Below are 27,842 nucleotides of genomic sequence, written 5' to 3'. Positions count from 1 at the left end.
TGACATGTTCCAGGGGTGAATGTTACGACAGTGATAGTAACTCCTAGAGTGTTGAGGATGACAGAACAGTCAAAAGAAACCAAAGAACACAGGGTTTTAAAAGATAGGATTTGTTTTATTTTTTAAACAACTTTACAATGATCTGTACAATTCACAAAGATGATAACAATGCAAATGTTGATGATAGTGAAGAGATAGAAAAGTATAGTAAGTAGTCTGCATAAGTAACTAAACCAGTATCAGAATGTGCATAGATAGTACTGTGATAGAAATGACACATCAAATTTGGTTTTTGTAAAACAATGAAATTTATTCCTTGTCTTTTCCTACTTTGTCTAGATCAGTAATTTCTTTTACTTGAATTCCACAAGCCATGATACCGGATTCTTCTTAACAAGTGACTCGGGATATCTGAAGATTTATTTAAAAGATTTTTGTTGTAACAAAATGTAAAGTTATGAGGGAAAATGTTGGTTTTCTGAAGCAAATACTACGATCTATTGTGACCAGAAAACTGAATTGGGAAAAGAAAGTGTTAACATCACATATAGTACATACTTAAAACAAACTTTGAATTTATCTCAAAGATATATCACTGTAATATTTGTTTTAGTAGCATCATGAAACACAAAAATTAAGGTATTGTAATATAGAGGAAAGACTAAACCAAATTTGATGTGTTCAAACTGAATATAAATAAATTCTGAACTTTGTCAGCATTTCAACTTTAAACCCCGGAGATTTCTGTTTATATTTCTCGGGTAAATAATCACAAATTTTAATTACCATATTCCTACACCATGTTATTGTCTTAAAAGTAACACAAAACAAAATATTTGGTCACTTTAAAGTGATTCAATATATTACTGCGATCCGCTTATACAAATATACCAGCATTACATAAAGATCTGTTTCAAAATCCTAGTAACTATCACTTGTAAAATACAGGACAAAGTAAGCCATGCATTCAATTAAAATAATGTTGATATTACTGTTGTATTGAAAACATTCTTCTTTCATTAAAATGGTCAGTTGACAGTTCTGACCATAATTATGTATATTTTGTTCTGAAGATAGGTCAACAGAGACTTAAACCAGTGCCTGAATTGTTCATTCAGTTGACGCTGAATTCAGTTTAACTATGTCGGAGAAAATCCTCCATAAGACACGAAAGAATTGTTTTGCCTTTTCATTAAGTCGTCTCCAAACTAATGTGTGAGAACTAAAATGTGTGAGAATCAAAATATGTGAGAACCAAACTTCTCATACACAGTACATACATTTCAAATCAGAACAAATCACTACTTTATGTGGTAGAACCCAAACAGAACCACTATAATTGTCTAAATTTAAATTTGAAATCAGGCATTGCAAAAAGCAACATAAATCAATATCTTGCGTTTTGATTTTACTATACCCATTTTTTTTATTTTGATTGCTTCATATTAGGCAAACAAGGTGGAAGTCAACTTGATGTAAAAGACCGATAGATTTCAAGTGCTTGTCAAGTAGTCAAATAAATGTAGATTTGATTTCAATATCATAGGGAAATGAATTAACTTCATAATCCAGAAATAGAAACACAATTCTTTCACAGAAAACATTTGAAAACTAAAAAAAAAAAACAAAAAATAAAAAACAAACAAAAGAAAAATATGTATTAATGAAATACAATGTATATTATATGTAGCATGATTAGCCAAACCTTGACATATTGTAGAAAGAGATGAATTGTAGCCAACATATTATAAAAATAATATATTTGATGAGATGATGTACATCTAAATTTGATGATAAATATGATAAAAAACTATGTACAACCCATGCGCACCACATCACATCGTCAGCCTGAGATTCCTGTAGTAACGCGGCCTCGAAGTCACAGTTATCGCCTCACACCATTTCTCAGCACAGACAAATCATCAGTTATCTCCCTTGGCTTGTACACTTTGGTCCAAAGATTCCTACGAACAACTGCATGCTATATATTTAAACTAGATATAACTTGAGAAATTCCATGACAACACAGTCTTCTTGTACATAAATCAATATACGAGACAAAATTTGAAGTTGAAAGGTTACAATCTGAATAAAATATGTCTGTCTTTCGTTTTACGGCTGTTTTCAAACAAGTCTGTAAACGATTGTGATTGGTTCGTCTGTGCTGTGATGATGTGACAACGATAACAGGCCCCACAAATTCTGATATGTATACTTTTGAATATAAAATAAAATACAACAAACAAAATCGCAGAAAATGGAAACAAACACGTAACCATGGTGACCGATAAATATTTCTTGTAGTGAAATGTACATCATTCATCTGACAAAAGTCAAAACGGTTAAAACAAAGGAGTTGGGGAAAATGGGGATTAGCAAACATGTCATAGGGTTATCTAAAATACACGACAATAACATGTAAAATGTGGTCAAGTTTACAGAATATGCTGCAAAACTCAAAAAAAAAAAAAAAAAAAAATTGAAGCAAACTTGATATTCATTGAATTTAACACTTGCCGGAATTGCACAAGAAGTATAATAACATATCAAATCAAGTGCAGAGAGAAATATACATCTGAACAAGAGGCCCAGAGGGCCTGTATCGCTCACCTGGTTTGTAATGCCAAGTAATGTTCTGAATACAGGTTCATTGTTTCTTTTCAGAAGGAATTTTAATATTAACCTCTAAATCCCCTATTGGGCCCCACCCCTCCTGCCCCCAGGGGGGTCAGAGCCAATATTTATACAAGTTCTGTTCCTCTTCCCCCAAGGATGTTTGTGGCCAAATTTGGTCACAATCCAAGCAAAACTCTAGGACAAGTAGCGATTTATAGGATTTACCTCTATTTCCCCTATTGGGCCCCATCCGTCCTGCCCCCGGGGGGTCAGAGCCAAAATTTACACAAGATCTGTTCCCCTTCCGAAAAAGGATGTTTGTGGCCAAATTTGGTTACATTCCATGCAGAACTCTATGACTAGTAGCGATTTAAAGGATTTACCTCTATTTCCTCTATTGGGCCCCACCTCTCCTGCCCCCGGGGTATCAGAGCCAAAATTTATACATGTTCTGTTCCCCTTCCCTCAAGGATGTTCATGGCCAAATTTGGTTACAATCCATGCAGAACTCTAGGACAAGTACCGATTTATAGGATTTACCTATAATTCCCCTATTGGGCCCCACCCCTCCTGCCCCCCGGGACCAGAGCCAAAATTTATACAAACTCAGTTCTTATTCTCCCAAAGATATTTCTGGCCAAATTTGGTTACATTCCATGCAGAACTCTATGACTAGTAGCGATTTAAAGGATTTACCTCTATTTCCCCTATTGGGCCCCACCCCTCCGGGCCCCGGGGGGCCAGAGCCAATATTTTTACAAGTTCTGTTCCTCTTCCCCCAAGGATGTTTGTGGCCAAATTTGGTTACAATCCATGTAGAACTCTATGACTAGTAGTGATTTAAAGGATTTACCTCTATTTCCCCTATTGGGCCCCACCCCTCCAGCCCCCGGGGGGCCAGAGCCAATATTTTTACAAGTTCTGTTCCTCTTCCCCCAAGGATGTTTGTGGCCAAATTTGGTTACAATCCATGTAGAACTCTATGACTAGTAGTGATTTAAAGGATTTACCTCTATTTCCCCTATTGGGCCCCGCCCCTCCCGCCCCCGGGGGACCAGAGCCAAAATTTATACAAGTTCTGTTCCCCTTCCCCCAAGGATGTTTGTGGCCAAATTTGGTTACAATCCATGTAGAACTCTATGACTAGTAGTGATTTAAAGGATTTACCTCTATTTCCCCTATTGGGCCCCGCCCCTCCTGCCCCCGGGGGGTCAGAGCCAAAATTTATACAAGTTCTGTTCCCCTTCCCCCAAGGATGTTTGTGGCCAAATTTGGTTACAATCCATGCAGAACTCTATGACTAGTAGCGATTTAAAGGAAATGTTGACGGACAGACGACGACGCCGACGGACGCCGCGCCATGACATAAGCTCACCGGCCCAAGGGCCGGTGAGCTAAAAACAACAAAAGTGTTTCAATGTGGAGATTCAATTTCTAAGAAAACAAAATGTAATAAATATAACATAATGTTATATATTATATATATAAGTTGGAAATCATTCAAAGTTGGAAATCAATGCTGAAGAAAAACTCTTCCATCAATGGAGATAATGTTGCCATGGTAACATAAAATAAGATATTGATTTCCGATATTTATCAAATGAAATATATGCCATATGAATACCTTATATTCTACAGGTATTTCAAACTATTGCAATTCATAAATATCAAAGTAAAAAAAAATTAGTTCAAGCACTTTGTTATAAATGTAAAGAAACACAAAATGTAATTCATTGCAGAAAAACTTCATCTGTTTAATTTGAAACTTATTGGTGGGGAAATTTAGGCCAATGACCAAAATGAAAAGTTCTTTTGATAACAAGAATTCTATTTCATATCTTTTGAATAGATTAATTTCTTTATTCAAAGTAAAACACACCATTAACTTTGTTTGACCTAAATATGTATATATATATTTTTTTTTTTCTTGGAAAGTCCAGGGTTATTCCCCTTGATGAAATTAAGTCAGCATCCCCTTATTGATTTTTTTTTTTTTTAAGATCTTTTAATTCTGGTATACAACTGCTGCACAATCTGTTAAAATGTAAAATGGAAATGTTGTCTCAATTAATTACTGACAATTAAATCATTATAATCGCTTTTCAGTTTTTAAATGATCAGATTGAGTACTTTAGCCTGGCCCTGAGTGTATCCTAACTTGATAGTGCATTTTCTCATGGCTACCTAATGTTTGCAATTTTAACTCGTACTTTTTTATTCTAGCAATCCTATCACAACACATAAATTTCATAAAATCAAACCTCTCGGAGGAGTTACAGAAATCTGTATCATTAAATCTCGAAGGAGTTACAGAAATCTGTATCATTAAATCTTGGAGGAGTTACAGAAATCTGTATCATTAAATCTCGGAGGAGTTACAGAAATCTGTATCATTAAATCTCGGAGGAGTTACAGAAATCTGTATCATTAAATCTCGAAGGAGTTACAGAAATCTGTATCAGTTAATCTCAGAGTAACAGAAATCTGTATCATTCATCTCGAAGGAGTTACAGAAATCTGTATCATTAAATCTCGGAGGAGTTACAGAAATCTGTATCATTAAATCTTGGAGGAGTTACAGAAATCTGTATCATTAAATCTCGAAGGAGTTACAGAAATCTGTATCAGTTAATCTCAGAGGAGTTACAGAAATCTGTATCATTAAATCTCGGAGGAGTTACAGAAATCTGTATCATTAAATCTCGGAGGAGTTACTGAAATCTGTATCATTAAATCTCAGCGTTACAGAAATCTGTAACATTTAATCTCGGAGGAGTTATTGAGTATTCCCACCATTTATTACTTGGGTCTGTCAGGTACGCACCTTTGTAAAATATTATAATGATAATTTTCCATCTCTATTGCAACTCAACAATAACATAAATAACTATATTGATACTATACAAGATATAACAACCATGAATTGGCAAACAATGATATCACAGAGATGTCACACAACAAGTTCCTGGACACACCAATCAGTCTGCAGGCTTTCTGTTGTCCATCAAATAACCAAACCTTAATTAGTAACCCTTCTTCAGCAAGTTTATACAGAATCTCAATGTGCTTCCAACAAACTCATACTTCACAAAAACTTCGCTGTATCTAACTTGCTTACCATAAAGAGAATTTTTTCAGTGTTTATAACCACGGTCCGGACGACTTTGACGAGGTTAACAGAACATATGGTGAACCCTTAGATATAGACACCATTAGGTTAGACAAAACTCAAACTATTGACCTGCCCATTACAGTTTGTACATCAATGTGATAAAATATTATGATGTAAATCAAGTCTTAAATACATATCTTTTATATACAGGTAGATGAGGAAAGAACCGTAATTGCTCTCTTAATCATACCTCACATTTTACTTGGGAAAAATTTCTTGAGATTCAGCGAAAATGTGAATTTGCTATTTGACAAAACTAAATTTCCTAATCAAATTTCTATTTTGTTTCTAGCTTATACATGCACATACCATTTGCATAACATTATGATATTTGATCATGTGATTTATCAAGTCATGTGGTTGACATGATCACATGACATTCGAGTGACAGGTCCCGTCACATATATATCTGTAGGTGGCTCCTAATGACTGACATACATAGTAAACAAATAATCTCACGCACAGAAAATCTAAATAAACATACACAGCGACCTACATTCATTATTCTGACATATAACAATCATATGAATCAGTTTTCTGTGCACTTGAACGACCTAGCTTTTCAATGGATTTTCTAATACAAATATGTCAGTATAATATATCTTTGTTTTCTACATTTACTAAAGCATAGCAATCTAAATTTTGTGTCGGTAAAATTTCAGAAAAATTAATTGAACATATACATGTAACTTATTGTTACTAAATAACTATCATCACCAACGCCCCCCCCCCCCCCCCCCCACATCTTCCCCCAACTAAGTTTATGATTTAAACAAAATGGAATTACCACTTGTCTGTATAATATTGACGGCAATACTACATATGTCTTACATACAGCCAGAACTGTGGGACTGAAATATTTTTACCAAAAAAGTTCAAATTTCAAACCAAGTACTATGCGAGGAAGGCACAAGTTAAAGTTTTTTATTCAACTCTGATGATCACAGCTACACAAACTTGCGAGATGGACTGTCTGGATAATTTTGATGAAAAAAAATAAAATAAATAAAATGACACACTAAAATAATTTTTGTCCAACAAGGATCTATTCTATATTTTTGGATAAATTAACCCTGCAGTTATAACTTTATATCTCAAAATACATGAAGCTCCTAGACTCTATAAAGCTACAAAGCTATATGACATTACAGTGTCTGCAGACTGCCCTATTCTTCATTTGTTTGATTGTTACCATTACATCAACTTTTATCATTAGATGAGTACAGCATTTAGAGTGGTGGATAAACGTTCAAGAGTTTCAGAAGAAAACCATCAACCGTCGGTCAGTACATCTGAACTACCATATAATGATCTTCAGCTTTGACTCAGAGGTGGAGAACTATTGGTAGAATGTCATATTAAAAACTGAAGTATTCCCATAACTTGTTACAATGGCTTCAACAGTTAAATTAAATCTGTGTCTCATTAAAAATGTATTTCCACATATTTTTTTGTTTCCCTGGCTATATCCAAACCAAACAGACTATATGTAGAGTTAAAATGCAGGTGAAGTCAGGTTGTGTGGCGCTAAACTGGGAAAACTTCACGTGAAAGTGATGCAGTAACTTCAAGGTGACCACATATCAATAATCAAAATCAACCATGATAAAAAATACAAAGACATATATAAACAGGTTACATGTGATATCACAATCCAGGCAAAAAATCCATTTATCAAAATTAACAGAAACAAAATCTGTGACCTTGATTAGTTTTACTTTAGAATTAGCGGAATCATTTTAAACATTCTGTTTCTAATGAGTTATTCCCCTTTAATCATAATAGATTGATGTAATAATAAACTATATCCGATACCTCATACAATTCTCAATGTTAAAAAAAATATTTTGCACACAAGAATTTTTTTTATATCTAAGTTAAGCTATTCAAACAAGACATCTTACGGTCAAGGTTTCAGGATCAGCCATTATCATAAATCTACACACTTTAAGAAAGTTTGTTTGTTTTTGCTCCACAGAACCTTTGGGTAGTATATCAGACAGTATTGAATGATTGACATGGATGACAACAGGTAAGGGTACCTTAATTGTCATCCAAATCTTAATTAAATGATAATTTGATTTCAAAACTATGGCTGACGACAATGTTTACGCTACAATCTGTATGATTCTGACAAATGTTGTGAATGTTGAAGTTCTCTCACTGTCAGTCACATGATCGCTAAGCCTCTGTCTCTGATCGTATTTCATATTTTTCTCCTGTCGATGTTGTTTTCTTCCAAAACTTCATTTTTGCCATTTTCTGTTTCATCTGGCTTGGACGGTGCTGAAACAAAAATGTTTGAGAATGCATTTTATAGCTTTTTTAAAAAGAAAATTTCTGATGCCTTATATGTACTTGCAGTTGAGATGTTATGCCATGTGTTCATATCAAACATATCATATCATTACTAAGGAAGGTTATAACCATATATTTACATTTTCACTTCAGTCCCACTATGTAACCTTACCAAGGACAGTTGGCAGTCATATAGACAATGAACATCAAACACTTATTATGACGTCATTATCATTGTGACGTCACAAATTGTGCCAGCGATCACGGATGACATCTGTTCAAATGGCTGTTCCATCCATGACGATAATAAATGATTATTTCATTATAGATGCAAAATTCTTTGGGATTTCATCATAAAATTGTAACCAAATGTAAATATAAGCATTGAACGTCCAGTTTGCATTCATATTGGCTATGAATGTCAACTGAAAGACGTTCACTGCTTAATTGACCTTAACAGACTCTAACCTGTTATTTGACCATATAATTTGGCCCGAACCTTATAATCTGACACCCGACCTTACAACCTGACACCAGACCTTACAGCCCGACCCCAACCTTAAAACCTGACCCTAACTTAATGATCTGAAATCCAACCCTACAAACTGACTATGACATAAATACATTAAAGGACAGTATTAAATGCATGTAGAGGTCTGTAAACCTACAGATGACATAAATACATTAAAGGACAGTATTAAATGCATGTAGAGGTCTGTAAACCTACAGATTGACCTTGTAACTTCTGACCTCACATGACCACATGCCTTAAAGACAACCTGACCTTTTGTGAGCAAATATCCTAAACTGTGCAAACCTTATGATTTGCCACCTGATTTTAATATTAGTAACATGACCTTTTACCCTACAATTTGACCTCATAGCTTATGACATGACCCCTGACTTAATGACCCCATCCCTGACTTACCTCTATGAGCCACATGCCTGATGAGGACTGTGGGTTCTTGTAGGCGTAGAACACCCAGCCTCCGATACTGCCTATCAGGATCAACAATATCACAATCACAGCTATCATAATGCCTAACGAAAAATCTGTAATGAAAAATGTCACAGCTATCATAATGCCTAACGAAAAATCTGTAATGAAAAATATCACAGCTATCACAATGCCTAACGAAAAATCTGTAACGAAAAATATCACAGCTATCACAATGCCTAACGAAAAATCTGTAACGAAAAACATCACAGCTATCAAATTGTTTTACGAAAAATCTTTAACAAAACATGAGGCCATAAGGGCCTTAACGGTCATCTGACTACCTTGGCAATAGTAAAATTAATTTCATATGGTGTCACTTTGTCAGGACCATGTCAGGATCATTTTCCATTTCCATCAACAAATTTTATTTCAAACAAGAGGCCCAAGGGCCTTAACATGTAGGAAATTACTCAGATATAGTGTCATGGTAGCCTTCTTCGATTTGGGATCAATCAAAGATGTAACAATACTTTGTCAAACCATGTCAGATGAAGTTGCAGCCAAATCACATAGGTAGAACTTGAGAAGAAGTTCAAAATGTGATGGCGGCCATCTTGGATTTCGGATTGACCCGAAAAATAACAACACTTGGTCGGGACCATGTCAGGATCATTTCATGCAAGTTGCAGCCAAATTGCACTGGTAGAACTTGAGAAGAAGTTCAAAATTTGTTTTCAAGATGGCGGCTGTGGCGGCCATCTTGGATTTCAGATCGACCCGAAAAATATCAAAACTTTGTCGGGACCATGTCAGGATCATTTCATGCAAGTTTCAGCCAATTTGCACTGGTAGAACTTGAGAAGATATTCAAAATGTGTTTTCAAGATGGTGGCTGTGGCGGCCATCTTGGATTTCGGATCGGCCCGAAAAATAACAACACTTTGTCAGGACCATGTCAGGATCATTTCATGCAAGTTTCAGCCAAATCGCACTGTCAGAACTTGAGAGGATATTCAAAATGTGTTTTCAAGATGGCGGCTGTGGCAGCCATCTTGGATTTCGGATCGACCTGAAAACTAACAACACTTTGTCGTGACCATGTCAGGATCATTTCATGCAAGTTTCAGCCAAATCGCACTGGTGTAACTTGAGAAGAAGTTCAAAATGTGAAAAGTTAACGCACAGCGCACGGTCAGATGACCTAAAAAATCACAGATATCACAACGTCAAACAAAAAATCTGTGACATAACAAGCAAATTCCTGGAATCCCCCTTTTTCGGTAATAAAAGGCCCATAACTCCGCCAAATATAGTTCAATCAAAGTCCAGATGTTACTTGGCCAAGGCCCTGAGACATTTAAATATGTTACCAAGTTTCGATGAAATCTGGTAATATTTGCAAGAGTTATTAAACGGAAACAGTCGAAAATGCCGTTTTTTGTTAATTGAAGGGCCATAACTCCGCCCAATAGGGTCCGATGAAAGTGCCAAGCATACTCATCCGAGCCCTTGGCACATTTAACCATGTGACCAAGTTAAGATTTATGGCAGTTATTGCACGGTAACCAAGCGTTACAGACAGATAGACGGACAGACAGACTCAAATTAATATCCCCCGTTTCGGTGAAAATGGGGTATAAAAAATCATAATCACTGTTAACGCAAAATTTGTACAGAAAAAAATCACAATTAGAGCTATCACAATGTTTATAACGATGATAATTAGAATGATTGATACATACCTTTATTCTTGTTGTTTAGGAGGTCACAGTTTGAATTTCCAGCCTGTGGAATAAAAACAGATTCATCAGGACCTATACATGTATATCAAAAGGGGAGATAACTAAAACATGTCAGTGATCACTTCCATTCATGGACAAAACACCATCAACAGGACCTATGTGAATAGAGTTTATAATCCTTATGTACCCCACATGCAAAATAATAAACCTCATTCACATATTATACTTCATAAATTTTCATGCAAAAAAAACTCTGAAATATCTACATCGAAAAACTCCAAGCATCATTCCTAACACCAGGTCATCTATATAGAGTATGATATCACTCTGGTTTTGATTTGCAGACTTGAATTATTAGTCTCCATCAATTCAAATTATTTTTTATTAAGATTTTTAGCTCATCACTTCTAAAGAAATATTTTTTTCATCCCTATTACGTCCTGCCTATGTCAGGACATTATCCTTTATACGATCCTGATCTCCTATGTTACCAAGCTCCCAGTACTTATGATACAATGACCATCATTTTCCTTAATAACATAGAATAACTTCCTCAAAATTTTAAATGAAATGCAGAGAAGTTATAAAGAGTTACTGCCCTTGGTTGAACTCTTTAACTCTGATAATGACTTATTTTATTTTGAATACAATGTATAGACATTGTAAATTGAATTAACACAAAATTAGTTTAAGTGTCCAAAGGTGCAGAAGAAGAAAGAAAAAATAAATTTTAGTAAAAAGCTTTTAGATTATAAAAAGATAAAAAATGTTAGAGGAATATCTATAATGATTAATTATGAGAATCTGAGTCTTCAACCCTTAATTCTCAAATTGCATTTGCTTTATACAATTTGACTCCTTGATTTACGTGCTATTTAATGCTAGATCTTTTGAAAGGAAAACCAGCCATAGCAAATAGAAGCATTTTAGTAATGCGAAATATAAATTTAAGATAAAAAGAACATAGAAGGTAAACTGCTCTACCTATCGATCCTTTAAAATACAATCTCCACACTAAGTTTAATGTAATACGGAACCAGTTCTTTAGATCAAAAGTTTTTTCCCCTTTTCTTAAGTTTCAGTAACTATATAGAATTACAGGAAACTGAGCCATCCTGACAAGATAAGGACAGGTTTAAAATGAACACAAGAGAATTCTTGGTACTGGTTGGGTACTAGAAATGCTAATGTCCCTCCACATTCATTGCTAACCTAACAAGACCTAACGCTTTATTTCATGCATCCTCAGTCCCAGTGTTACAATGCACTATCACTTACTCAATCCCTGGGAACATTATCATTTATTTCATTGGCCAATTTTGTTGCAGTATCAAGTATAATTCATCCCTCAAATCCTCCTATTTTGATTGGTTCTGCCAAACATTGAGGCGCAACCAATCAAATTCTATGTCTCTAAACAAACTTCAGGTTTAATTTGGTACACTTGGTATATATTGTACAAATACCAATACTTATCTTAACTTTGACATGACTTATGTTTATTTATTTTTCTCAATTACACTTTGTTAATTGTGTTCATTGTTTTTGTATTATAAATGTTTCATACCATGGACTTGTTTCTGCTACAACATTGTCCTGTCTGTGTGGTGGCTAACATGCCCTTTTCATGCTCGATTGACTCTCTGGGGTCAAGCATGTGCATAAGAGGTCAGGCACCAATGATCAATATCATATTGGTTTTTCTTAATGTCTTACATATAAATTCTGATTACTAATAGTGTTCAATTTTATGAATATTCATTATTTATGATTTATTTTCCCAGGGGTAAATCAATCAAGTGACATACACCTGGGACCATGCATGTATTTTATGTGGATTTCATTGAATTTTACGATTTTTTTTTTATAACAGAGGAAGCTATGTGATCAAATTAAAGTAAATGATTCTGCAGTGAAACCGTGATTGTCATGGGAATTTTACTTATGGTGATTGGCTGTGCAAACAGAACACACAGGATGGGAATTGACCAATCGCCAGGCAATATGTAGCCACACCTTGTGCTTGGAAACACCCAACATCATTTGATTGACAGCTGGCAATCATTCAATTACTCAAAAACTGTCAATCATTCAATTACTCAAAGTTGGTCTTGATGTACAGGTAAACTTTATAGAGAGGTGGTCTTGATAGACAGGTGTCATTTGTAGAAGTTGCCTTTTAATAGATTGTGTTAAATGTGACTTTTATTGTAAGGCTGTGTAAGGATTAGCTGGCTCCTTCCGAGAGGACAACAGATAGGTGACTCTTACAGTGACCATTTAGAAACGTGACCTATATCGAAAGATGATATTCATATGTAGTAACATGAACTTTGACCTTTTTAGAGGGTCAGTCTCTTCATATTAGTTGGTCAGGATTGACAGATTTCCTAAATAAACAGGTGACAAATACAAAAAAGAATAACTACAAGTAAACTACAAGGTGCAAGACGAATATGATCAGTGATTAAGTAAACAAGAGCTGTTTGAGAACAGCAAAGCTCGCCTCTGGAATTCTGTTGATTTAATTCAGGTTCCTCGTAATTTACCAGTACATTGTATTATAAAATATAGCTATGTCATTATATTACTTAACTTAACAGCCTGTGGGGCCTCTTGAAATTCTCAAAATCCAGTATTTGTCTCCTTTAAATGATTGTCCAGACCCATCACAACAAGTATAATTCAAAATCATTGCAGAAATCAACGTCAGTTGTGACAGATAACATAATTTCAACACTTGCACCAAAACCTTAACCTGGCTAGTTTGGCCCATTGCGCCTCTTGAAATTCTCAAAATCCAGGATTCGTCCACATCCATAGCAGCAATTATAATCCAAAATGATTGTAGATATCAATATCAGTTGTGACAGATCACAATATTTCAACACTTGCACCAAAACCTTAACCTGGCTAGTTTGGCCCATTGCGCCTCTTGAAATTCTCAAAATCCAGGATTCGTCCACATCCATAGCAGCAATTATAATCCAAAATGATTGTAGATATCAATATCAGTTGTGACAGATCACAATATTACAACACTTGCACCAAAACCTTAACCTGGCTAGTTTGGCCCATTGCGCCTCTTGAAATTCTCAAAATCCAGGATTCGTCCACATCCATAGCAGCAATTATAATCCAAAATGATTGTAGATATCAATATCAGTTGTGACAGATCACAATATTACAACACTTGCACCAAAACCTTCACCTAGCTGGGATTTCCAACGCCAACACCAAAGTGATTCCATAAGCCCCCTCTCTTCAAGAGGCGAGCAAAAAAGGCCATATTGAAACCACAAAACACCACAGTACCATTAACTTTAGACAACAATCTTTTCTAGTTTAAGATCAGGGGTGTCTATAGTTGTATAGGGTTAAAGACAAGTGGCATGTTAGCTGTTAATCTCATGTCTATATATGGTGAGACGATTACCCTGTCACACACTATTGCCTTAACACTGGCTGGAGACGTTACTACGGTAATGGATGAGTTGACCACAGAGGATGTCACGGGTGGCCGTGGGCTCGTTCCCTTAGAGCTAACTCGGGGTAGGGTTGTTGTAACGACGGGTGGCACTGTAGATTGTGGCATCGTCGTGGTTACTACTGATGGCACTTGAGTTGTATTCGCGGTAGAATTGCACATAGTGACATTATCAAAGCCCTATGGTTGACGATAAAAAAATAAATATTTAGAATAACCCAAAAATAATAACATTTACTATTACTGGTAACCATGGTATCTAAGGAACTTTTATAGACGGGCTTTTAATAGAATATACCATATTCAATCCATAAGCACCCATATCCCTATAAACACCTTTCTCCATTTAAGGCCTCAATTTCAATTGCCCCGGGCATAAATAAAGACAAAAGCTGTCTAGGTTTGCAATAATGTGCTCTTCTTTAGTACCTTTTCATTTTCCCAATTTTTTAAATGTCCTTGGTGCTTATTGGGTCGAATACGGTAATTGAAGTTCTGAACAAAACTAATGCCAATGTAACCAGATTTCTCTTTATGATAATTACTCCTGACCTACCGTATTCGACCAGATACACGCCCAGGGCGTTTTGAAAATTGACAAATATGAAAAGCTGGTGAATAAGACAAAATTATTGTAAGCCTATACAGTTTTGTGTAGTTTTGGTCTTTATTAATGCCCAAGCAATTGGAATTGAGGCCTTAAAAAGGGGGAGGGGCGTTTAATGGTACATGGGTGCTTATTGAGTCGAATACAGTATCTAGAATGCAGTGGTATCATTTATAAATACCTTGGGTAGTGCATTAGTAAGCTGCTATGACAAGAGAAAGTCTGAAGATGTTACTGGTGGGACTCTTCAGAAACAACTTGATGAGCTGTATGTAAAGTTTAATGCCAAAATAGAGACTGAGAAAAGCAAAGGCTAAACCTTTACGCACAGAAAAGTACAGAAATAAGGACGATGATGTCTTTATGTATCAAATCAAAGGCTGTTTGAGCAAAGCTAATGTCTCATGCAACCTTTACTAACAAAAGTTCAAATAAGTGTATATTGGTCTATTGGGCCACTAGAATTTTTGCATAGTTCAAAATATTTTTATTCTTAACTTGAGTGAAAAGACTTGTATGACTGAACAAGCATACTGTAGAGTACAGCGCCTTAGTTATTTGGACCATTTGGCTAACTTGCAAAGTTCTAATGCATGTTGTGTAAGAAATTATGTCAAGGTCATGCATGTGACAATACTTGCTATGACTTTTACTATGTATGCAGATGATGAAATAAGATGTCCTGGTTATTGAAGAGAAGTTGTTTAAACAACTAGTACAGGATAACAATAGAGAACAAGAGGCCCAAAGGGCCTGAACGGTCATCTGACTACCTTGGCAATGGTGGAATTAATTATATATGGTGTCACTATGTCAAGATCATGTCAGGATCATTTTAACAAATTTTATTTCAAACAAGAGGCCCAAGGGCCTTAATACATAGGAAATTAATTAGATATAGTGTCATGGTAGCCATCTTCTATTTGGGATCAACCAGAAATGTAACAATACTTTGCCATGTCAGGATCATTTCATGCAAGTTTCAGCCAAATCGCACCAGTTTGTTTGTTTGTTTGATTAATTAATGTCCAATTAACAGCTATGGTCATGTAAGGACGGCCTCCCATGTATGCAGTGTGTTGCGTGTAAGTTGTGCGAGGTGCGTGTTTCGCACCAGAAGAACTTGAGAAGAAGTTCAAAATGTGTTTTTAAGATGGTGGCTGTGGCTTCCATCTTGGATTTTGGATCGATCCGAAAAATAACAACACTTTGTCGGGACCATGTCAAGATCATTTCATGCAAGTTTCAGCCAAATCGCACCGGTAAAAGTTGAGAAGAAGTTCAAAATGTGTTTTCAAGATGGCGGTTGTGGCGGCCATCTTGGATTTCGGATCGACCCGAAAAATAACAACACTTCGTCGGGACCATGTCAGGATCATTTCATGCAAGTTTCAGCTAAATCGCACTTGTAGAACTTGAGAAGAAGTTCAATATGTGCTTTCCATCTTGGAATTCAGATTGACACAAAAAATACCAACACTTTGTCGGGACCATGTCAGGATCATTTCATGCAAGTTTCAGCTAAATCACACCAGTAGAACTTGAGAAGAAGTTCAAAATGTGTTTTCAAGATGGGGGCAATCTTGGATTTTTGATTGACCCGAAAATTACCAACACTTTGTCGGGACCATATCAGGATAATTTCATGCAAGTTTCAGCTAAAACACACTTGTAGAACTTGAGAAGAAATTCAAAACGTGTTTTCAAGATGGCGGCTGTGAGGGCCATCTTGGATTTCCGATTGGCTCGAAAAAATAACATCACTTTGTCGGATCATGTCAGGATCATTTCATGCAAGTTTCAGCTAAATCACACCGTAGAACTTGAGAAGAAGTTCAAAATGTGTTTTAAAGATGGCGGCTGTGGCGGCCATCTTTGATTTTGGATTGACCCGAAAAATAACAACGATTTGTCGGGACCATGTCAGGATCATTTCATGCAAGTTTCAGCTAAATCTCACCAGAAGAACTTGAGGAGAATATCAAAATGTTTTTCAAGATGGCGGCTGTGGCGGCCATCTTGGATTTCGGATTGGCCCAAAAAATAACAACACTTGGTCGGGACCATGTCAGAATCATTTCATGTAAGTTTCAGCTAAATCGCACTGGTAGAACTTGAGAAGAAGTTCAAAATGTGAAAAGTTAACGCAAGGCGACGACGACGGACGAAACATGACGACTATAGGTCATCCTGACCCTTCGGGTCAGATGACCTAAAAAAACCAGTACAGTGATTCTAAAGATTTATTGAAGTCCTTTGGAGTATCACACATCACTAAAGATTCAATGAAACTACTGTTTGATGAAATAATGTATCCTGGAGTATCAAACATCACTAAAGATTCAATGAAACTACTGTTTGATGAAATAATGTATCCTGGAGTATCAGACATCACTAAAGATTAGCATGCACACCCATATATACCCTATTAAACTACACTATCATGCATTCTACATAATCCACAAGTACATGCAAACAACATGTATTATCAAATTACTATAATTGAAATAATGTATTCGATTATCAAAACAATAACAAATCATTTAGATTATATATCGGGATAACAGAGTTGGTAATATTAATAAGTATTTGAATATATGTACAACATAAGTAAATCAATTGAGCATACAATGAAACATAAAACAATGTTTTGGAGAGATCTTGTTATTAGTACAATATTATAAACTTGAAATTAATCCATAGCAAGATAGTGTCCTTACAAGAATTTAGAGGCTATTATTTGTGTAAATTAATGTGAGAGACATGTACAGTTAATATTGTAATCACAATGAGTTTAAAGCAGGGTAGATTCTTCAATTAATGATATATGCATCTCAAATAAAGGTTCTTCTAAGAACCTAAACCGTGAAACTTAATTTATACAGAGTCTGAGTACAGAATTTCAGTGTAGTATCGGGTAAGGGCGAGTACACCAAAAAGGTACCCATCATCAATTACAATATGGCGGATTATGCGAATAAGAGTCGAGTGCTGGATAAAAAAAAGTGTGATTCCTCGCTTAGCTGTTGGATTGGATTAATGAAAGAGTTATCAGAGATAGCCTATTTGTATTTGCAATGGGAAAATATCACCAGAAAGTGAAATGAATGCATACAAAATTTGTTACAAGGGAATATGAGTGCTTTTGACCTAGATTTTACTGGACAGGCAAAACGACATCGGTGATATCTGACTGCATTTTCCACGTTCATAGTGAAATAAAGGTATGTTAATATATTATTTCGTGTCTGAAGTTGTGTTTTCCATGTCGAAAATTTATTTAAGAATATATTGGTATTAAATAGGGTAGTATTGAGTGACTTGATTTCACAGATACAGGGTAAAAATTTCTGTAACAGATACTGACAAACAATTCAGGTGTTGGATAGGCAATGAGTAACATTTTACAGATGGATACACTAGGGTAACGACCTATTTGTTGGTGACAGGGTAACAATCTATTGGCTGGTGTAGAATTTATACTTTGGGTGTTGGTGTATAAGAGAAATATCAACCACTTCAGTTTTATTCCGTGAAATGTTATAAAGCCGACATGGTGGACAACCACACTCTGAAGTAACACACATGTTACCTACCTTTGTCGTACATCCATTGTCTCTCCAGGTCTGCCGATTCCAGTCCACACCATCAGAACATCGCTGTACCTCTCCACACCATTTACAGTCAAATCCAAGTTCATCGGTCACACACGTCTCACAGTCCGTAAGCAGGTTACAGGCTAATGGAGAAAAATATGTAAGAATACATAAAGTCAAATGATCTACCACACATTCCATTGTTTATTCATTGAAATCATCTTTAATCTCCAAAACAACATCTAAAGCCTCTCTGTAGTGTTTTAGTTTTTTCTGTGACCTTTGGTGATATTTACAGCCAGAAATAACTGCATTTCACAACTTTGAAACCATTAGGGCCTCTTGAAATTCTCAAAATTCAGCATTCTCTATGTAGCAGTACTATGTCCCTGTTAGTGGCTAACACCATAGCAGAAGGCTTCACCAACAAAATCATAACAGAAGAATCTTTGGGCTCCACCAAATGTCATCTTATCATACATCTAAAAAATTCTACTGAATACAGTAATTCCATGTTTGGAGGGAGAGAAATAACATATTTGCTTATTTGTATTCATATAGGTTCATTAGTTTTATAACCATATCTTTGACACTACAGAGTTGGGTATTTTGGGACAAACATTTTTTGCCAAAATTGTGCTTATTTAACTTTTGACATTTAGGTCAAAGCCACTGACCTTATGTCAGAGCACTAAACACAGGTCAAGGTCACAGAGACCTTATGTCAGAGTACTACATGTCTGGTCAAGGTCACAGAGACCTTATGTAGAAACACTAAACAAAGGTCAAGGTCACAGAGACCTTATGCAGAAACACTACACAAAGGTCAAGGTCACAGAGACCTTATGTAGAAACACTAAACAAAGGTCAAGGTCACAGAGACCTTATGTCAGAGTATTACATATGGGTCAAGATCAGAGACCTTATGTCAGAGCACTACTTAAAGGTCAAGGTCACAGAGACCTTATGTCTGAGCACTACACATAGGTCAAGGTCATAGAGACCTTATGTCTGAGCACTTCACATAGGTCAAGGTCATAGAGACCATATGTCAGTATACTACACATAGGTTAAGGTCAAGTAATGGTATGCATAAAAAAGGAAATGTGGGTGGACTTAAAAAAAGTTCAATTTAGTCTTTTCTAAACCTGATAAAAAGAAATACAAGGTTATCTCCTTTGGTATATTAGGACATTTTAAGAAGTGTTGTGTATCAGGGTATGTTTATACTCACTTTTCTTTGGATGTAGAATGACCACAGTTCCCTCTCTCACCAAAGTTGTGTCCACTTCAACTCGGTGGTATTCATAAATAGTTCTCCTGTTTTTACCTGAAAATAGACAGGGACATAATGAATAGATACACAGCACACATGTAACATGTATAAGGTTTAAACATGGTTCTGATTTCCGACCACTTATCTAAGAAATTGATAGAATAAATGCTGAAATAATATACATATAGTCCATAATATATCATGTAAGGAAACGACTAAGTCAGTAGCTAAAAGCTGTATTTTGTTGAAAATTCACTCTAAGCTTACTATTGGAAACTAGCATATTAATGATTTTTCATGTAATTATTTACGAGTAAACATGTCTTGAATTAACTACAGAAAAGCAGTCTCTGACATAGTAAAGGAAAATGGGCTGCTCCACGTAATCTGAATTTATGACAATATAAACATTTCTGTAAATATAATTAAGGGAAAAATCATGGTTGTAGCAAGTTTAAACAAGGTCTTGATTACCTATATATCAGACTAGAAATCATAAACAAAATCGTAAAACGCCATAAAAATGTAAAATTGATCTGCCATTAGAACTAGTTTGGCATGAGACAAAAAAAAAAAATTAGATGCAATCAAATAACGTTGGTACATCATTTTGATTCCATTCTGTTCCTCCAGACCCCATGGGTATAAACTATTGCCTTATCCAGAATGAAGCCTACCATAGGCACCTGCCTATGTACTTTTATTCCGTACTAATTTTTTCCAAATGGTTTCACCAGACATCAGATAATCCAGTATGTACTGGGATCAGAGAAAAACATATTCATCAGCACTTCTTCGAATTCTAGTTTACTTTGGAGACACAGGAGAGATTTTTGTACTTTTATGTGATTTAACATGTGAGAAAGCTCTTGCCTTAGTTTAGACAGTCCTGATGGCCTCTTATTCCATGACACAGTGTGTGTTAACTGATCCCCAGGGGATCAGTCAACATTAGAAAGGAGAGCAAGTCAACATGCTAACATGTTAATGTTTGTTAATCATGCAGTTTTTCTGTAATTATTTTGAGTCTGTAATTCCTAAAAATATATCTGTATTGATGTTGAGTCTGTAATTCCTGAGAATATCTCTTTTGAATCTTTAATTCCTGAGAATATATCTGTATTAATTTTCAGTCTCTCCAATTCCTGAGAATATCTTTGTATCAATGGTGAGTCTTTGAAAGATCTGTACCATGTTCCAGGATAATTAACCAATGAAGTATCTGTACCATGTTCCAGGATAATTAACCAATGAAGTATCTGTACCATGTTCCAGGATAATTAACCAATGAAGTATCTGTACCATGTTCCAGGATAATTAACCAATGAAATATCTGTACCATGTTCCAGGATTAACCAATCAAATATTTACTACGTTCAAAATTTAACTAATCATATTTCTACAGTATCCCAGTAAAAAACAATCAAATCTCCACAATGTCCACTGATTAACCAATGAAATATCTGTACCATGTTCCAGGATAATTAACTCCTGTACCATGTTCCAGGATTAAACATTCAAATCTGTACCATGTTCCAGGATATCCAATGAATCTGTACCATGTTCCAGGATAATTAAACCAATGAAGTATCTTCATGTTCCAGGATATTAACCAATGAATATCTTACCATGTTCCAGGATAATTAACCAATGAATATCTTACCATGTTCCAGGATAATTAAACCAATGAAGTATCTTACCATGTTCCAGGATAATTAACCAATGAATATCTGTACCATGTTCCAGGATAATTAACCAATGAATATACATCAAATCATGTTCCAGGATAATTAACCAATGAGTATCTGTACATGTTCAGATAATTAACCATGAAGTCTATACCATTTCAGGATATTAACCATGAAATTACCATGTCCAGGATAACCAATCAAATATTTATAGTATTAACATCATATTTCTAAGATTAACCAATCTCACAATGTCCACTGATTAACCAATGAAACCCTACTCCAACATCCAGGGATTAAACAATCAAATCTCTATCCAACATCCAGGGATTAACAATTCAAATCTCTATCCAACATCCAGGGATTAACCAATCAAATCTCTCTCAATAAATCCAGATTAACAATCAAATCTCATCAACATCCAGGGATTAACCAATCACCATCCGGGATTAACCAATCAAATCTCTCTCCAAAATCCAGGGATTAACCAATCAAATCTACAATGTCCAGGGATTAACCAATCAAATCTCTATCCAACATCCAGGGATTAAACATTCAAATCTCTATCCAACATCCAGGGATTAACCAATCAAATCTCTATCCAACATCCAGGGATTAAACATTCAAATCTCTATCCAACATCCAGGGATTAACCAATCAAATCTACAATGTCCACTGATTAACCAATCAAATCTCTCTCCAATATCCAGGGATTAACCAATCAAATCTCTACCATGTCCCTGGATTAGCCAATCAAAGCTCTCTCCACCATCCAAGGATTAACCAATCAAATCTCTCTCCAACATCCAAGGATTCACCGATCAAATCTCTACAGTGTCCCAGGATTAGCCAATCAAAGCCCTCTATCTTATTTCAAAATTAGCCAGTCATTATACATGTACTCCTTTTACTGACTAATCCATAGCAGTAATTATGTGGAGTGTTTTTTGTAGTTAAAAAATGATCAAATCTAGAACAAAATCGGACAAGACATAAAATTGTTTATCATCTTGTGTAAACATACAGTCTTAATATAAAATATGATATTCAGATAATTCTTATTCAGAAACCATACCAGGGCAAGGGAATTATCATTATATGTGCATGCTTGATTGACAATGCTGCAGGTTCCATATCTGAAATTGTCATGCTTCAGTGACTTTTTATCAAGTTTGATGACCTAATGCATGCCTATCATGTAAACTAAGCACACACTTATATCTATTTCACTTGGATCATTAGACAACATGCACAATTTGTTGGGTGCACAGTAGATCACATGTTGATGATAGTTTGGGTTAATTTTTTTATCTTTACGTCTTTTTTTTTTACATCTCCTGTGACAACAAATGCAATATATAATCAGATGAATCGATCCTATGTCATCATTAAAAAAAACTAAGACACTTGCATTGTTCAATATACTAGCTTCAACTATAATCAATGAACACTGTTATATTTGAAATATATTTGAAAAATCAAACAGCATCATGCTTTATCACATGTGTTAGTACAAATTGACAAAAAAAAATCTATTTTTATCATTTTTTTCTACATGCTGTGATGCTACATGTTTATGACGGGAACTGACGAACTCCATGCTGAAGTACCTTCAGAATAGTCAGAATACTTTTGTTCTGTTCCGTTATTTCTTGCTGTTCCTAATAAAACAATTTCAATACAGATGCAATGAAAATACCGTACATCAAAATCAGATCTATTTATCATTTTACCAACAGTGGTTATGAATCCATTACACAAGTTGTCCATAGATAGGTCAAAGGTCAATGTCAAGGTCACCATATCCATAAATGTGGGAGCTAGACAAAGTACTGGTAAGTTTACAAATTTGACCGTGATGACCATGAACTAAACTGACATAAAATCAACCTTAATATACCCAAAGAATTGACCCTTGAGTATTTGTGAGAAATGGTTGTCTATATAAATAGTGGGTGTCTTCCACTGACAGTAATTCTGTAATACTGGCAATCTCTGCTAACATATAGAAATTCACATCCTCATCTAACAACTTAATCCATACATCGCACTGGGACAGCTCAGATATCACAGACATTACAGTACATCACCATGGAGACACTTGGGTGTCAGGTAGATAGTCACCATGACAGTTTTAGACCTGTCTATGATATGGGAGGAATGTGACTCCAGTGTACAACAAGGCTAGGATGGATTAGGTACAAAATGTCACCTTGCCTGTACTGAGGCGAGAAATCACACATAACAATCACAACGATCACATAGATTTGTTACACATTGTATCATCTATGTATCCACTGTCATTCGAATCTATGTTGTTCATCAATGGACTGCCCTGCTACAGAAATAGACAGATAGTGTAACCTCAGGTATAGTAAACACAGATCTGTCATACCATAGTGACACAGATCTGTCACAAACACATGTCACCATGGTGACACAGATCTGTCACAAACATCTGTCACCATGTTGAACAGATCTGTGACACAATCCTGTCACCATGGAGACACAGATCTGTCACAAACACATGTCACCATGGTGACACAGATCTGTCACAAACATCTGTCACCATAGTGACACAGATCTGTCACAAACACATGTCACCATGGTGACACAGATCTGTCACAAACATCTGTCACCATGTTGATACAGATCTGTGACACAATCCTGTCACCATGGAGACACAGATCTGTCACATACACCTGTCACCATGGAGATACAGATCTGTCACACACACCTGTCACCATGGCCACACAGATCTGTCACATACACCTGTCACCATGGCCACACAGATCTGTCACATACACCTGTCACCATGGTGACACAGATCTGTCACATACACCTGTCACCATGGTGACACAGATCTGTCACATACACCTGTCACCATGGTGACACAGATCTGTCACATACACCTGTAACTATGGTGAAACGGATCTGTCACACACACCTGTCACCATGGAGACACAGATCTGTCACATACACCTGTCACCATGGAGATACAGATCTGTCACACACACCTGTCACCATGGCCACACAGATCTGTCACATACACCTGTCACCATGGTGACACAGATCTGTCACATACACCTGTCACCATGGTGATACAGATCTGTCACACACACCTGTCACCATGGCGACACAGATCTGTCACATACACCTGTCACCATGGAGATACAGATCTGTCACACACACCTATCACCATGGCGACACAGATCTGTCACATACACCTGTCACCATGGTGACAAAGATCTGTCACATACACCTGTCACCATGGTGACACAGATCTGTCACACACTCCTGTCACCATGGTGACATAGATCTGTCACAAACACCTGTCACCATGGTGACACAGATCTGTCATAAACATCTGTCCCCATGGTGATACAGATCTGTCACAAACACTTATCACCATGGTGACACAGATCTGTCACACACTCCTGTTACCATGGAGACACAGATCTGTCACCCACTACTGTCACCATGGTGACACAGATCTGTCACAAACACCTGTCACCATGGTGATATTGATCTGTCCCAAACACTTGTCACCATGGCACCACACATCTGTCACACACACATGTCAAAATGGAGACACAGATCTGTCACATACACCTGTCACTATGGAGATACTGATCTGTCCTAAACACCTGTCACCATGGTGACATAGATCTGTCATACACACATGTCATCATGGGTACATAGATCTGTCAGACACACCTGTCACCTTGGTAACACCTATCTGTTATAAACACCATTCACCATGGAGATACAGATCTATCACACACACTTGTCACCATGGTGACACAGATCTGTCACACACTCTTGTCACCATGGAGACACAGATCTGTCAGACACACCTGTCACCTTGGTAACACCTATCTGTTATAAACACCATTCACCATGGAGATACAGATCTATCACACACACTTGTCACCATGGTGACACAGATCTGTCACACACTCTTGTCACCATGGAGACACAGATCTGTCACATACACCTGTCACCATGGTTACCACAAAGCTATCTGATATTCCTGTAGAGTCCAGAGAACCCTCTGCCCTATTCCTTACAAATCTAAGGGATAGTGAACCTGACACGATTACTGCCCCAATCTAATTAGTAATCATTTTTCACTAAACAGAGAACAGCCAGCTAACAGGATTAGGTGTTGCTGTGGATGATAACAACATTCCCCAATTACTCTGGCCATCTCAGCAGTAACAACTAATCTTCTAGCATATCTCAAAATCTGTATCTAAATGCCAGGCTCGGTGATTCCATTACACATTTAATACTAGTCAGTCATCCAAATGTTTCACCTATTGTGATCTATATATAGTACCTAATACTGTACTGCAGGAGTTTTAATAAACCAGATTTTTTTCATCAAATCTGTGAAATGTTCAGTCCAATTAAGATGCATTGAAACCCTTTAAATCCCCATAACTATATTATACCTTTTGCATTTATTTAATTAAGCTTATTTAGGTGGCAAGTTCAAGCCTCTTCCACTTCTGGGATTTGAGATCAAGCCCCTTCCATATCTGAGATTTGAGCTCAACCCCTTCCACATCTGGGATTTGAGTTCTAGCCCCTTCCAACTCTGGGATTTGAGTTCTAGCCCCTTCCAACTCTGGGATTTGAGTTCAAGCAAGACTTTAACCACTGGGATTTGAGTTCAAGACCCTTACACCTCCGAGATTTGAGTTCAAGACCCTTACACCTCTGGGATTTGAGTCCAAGCCGTGTTCCACCTCTGGGATTTGAGCTCAAGCCAATTCCACCTCTGGGATTTGAGTTCAACCTGTTTTCATTTCTGGGATTTGAGTTCAAGCCCCTTCCATCACTGAGATTTGAGCTCAAGTCCCTTCCATCACTATTATTTGAGCTTAAGTTCCTTCCACCTCTTGAGTTTTGAGTCAAAGCCCTTTCCAACTCTGGGATTAAATGTCCTTTGAGCATTAGGCCAAAGCAGACCAACTTTTAATGCCCCATTTCCTAGATGTCAAAGTGTTCAGAACAGGTCTGTCAAACAACAATGTCTTTAACTGTTCAAGCTTTTAGGAAACAATTTTCCTTGATATGTTTTTACAAAATCACAACAAATACCTCTAATAAGATTGTCAGTGCTTCTTGACAACCTTTCAATCAATGTACCTGCTAGAAGCTATCGCATTATACCTACTTCTTCACTGTATTCTCATCTGTCGTAAGCTTCAATCGCCATCTTTCATTTTTAAAGTTGGGTTCTATTTACTGATTAAAACGGACCATAAATTAAAGTTGTGATTAAACCAAGGCCCTAAATAACGGCGAGGTGTAGATCTTAAGTGACAGATTCTGATTGGATGTTTTCTCATGACAGCCATTTTGTCCTGGTCTGTATGGAGTGATGAACGGTCTGAGAATAACTTACAGTATTCCTGAGACTCATTGAAATCACCAACAAATGGATCTACCTAGAAGCACAGATTACGGGTTAATCAAAAGTGGGATGAGATGTAATGTTTCTGTCTCGTGGTTTCTCTACCAGTATGTCTCTGGGGAAGGCGGCCAATTTTCTTTGAAACTCCGGTGTAAAAAATTGCCAAAATCTATTATAAAAGTTTGTTGCCAAGGACAAACATTCAATTTCCTGGAAAATATCTATAGCACACAAAACAGACATGAACGATGAACAGGTGATATGTGAACAGGATATCCAACAGATTAAAACGCCCGCCCCTACATAAAAACCGAACACCACACAGCCAATATTGTTTCATGTGAATTTCGAAACGAAAAATGTAAATTTCATGAGAAAAATATTGTTTCTTGTGAATTTTAAATGACATATGTAAATTTCATGTGAAAAATACTGCTCATTTGAATTTAAATTTTTATGCTTATTATCCATTATTATCAATGGTAGCATCATACATTCAACTCCTTAGTTAAACTTTTCATTTATTGAAAAATCTATACATTTGTATAACATTATCCCTAATAACTTTATAAATGTATGATTTGTGATGATTATTGAAATTCTAAGAAGGACTTGAATTTATTTGATCTACAACTGTTTAAAGTAACTATTCTGCCTTATTTAAGTCACCCTAACCCAATTTTTAGCGATGAAACCCAAATACTAAATGTAAACAATTTGTAATGGAAGACATATAAAGAACTCTGGTTTTATTTCAGCCAAATTGTATTGGATAATTTCTAGGATTTCACTACACCAATATTGTAGTAACCTACTCCCCCCTACACATCAAACATGTAGAACTCCTATATCATTTAACTCTAGTTCATGGACTGTACCATTACTCGCCATAGGGGATGATAGGTTTGTCTTAAATTTCCAAATTATCTGCCTATAAAAACTTAATTTCTGTTGCCATAGTGACGTATATATTGCTGTAATAAACATCGGTATGC

General features: G+C 36.2%; 1 protein-coding gene across 2 annotated transcripts in view; it reads right to left on the bottom strand.

The window, feature by feature from the left end:
* Positions 1–94: 94 nt before the first annotated feature.
* Positions 95–27,842, bottom strand: part of LOC138314438 (plexin domain-containing protein 1-like) — an 88,877-nt gene continuing 61,129 nt past the window's right edge. The window contains exons 9-13 of one of the 2 annotated variants that reach the window (XM_069254767.1): positions 19,693–19,788; positions 18,459–18,601; positions 10,769–10,811; positions 9,015–9,139; positions 95–8,074 (exon numbers count right to left, since the gene is read on the bottom strand). In XM_069254767.1, coding sequence (XP_069110868.1) covers positions 7,970–8,074; positions 9,015–9,139; positions 10,769–10,811; positions 18,459–18,601; positions 19,693–19,788 — 512 coding nt within the window. In that variant the 3' untranslated portion in view covers positions 95–7,969. Of the gene's footprint in view, positions 8,075–9,014; positions 9,140–10,768; positions 10,812–14,114; positions 14,436–18,458; positions 18,602–19,692; positions 19,789–27,842 lie in introns of those variants that run through there. The other variant, XM_069254766.1, reaches the window with a different exon arrangement.

This window comes from Argopecten irradians, chromosome 2, assembly GCF_041381155.1.
Source record: "Argopecten irradians isolate NY chromosome 2, Ai_NY, whole genome shotgun sequence".
In the NCBI taxonomy this organism is placed as follows: domain Eukaryota; kingdom Metazoa; phylum Mollusca; class Bivalvia; order Pectinida; family Pectinidae; genus Argopecten; species Argopecten irradians.
Note: the sequence above shows the minus strand (reverse complement) of the source record. Positions and strands in the feature narration are given on the sequence as shown.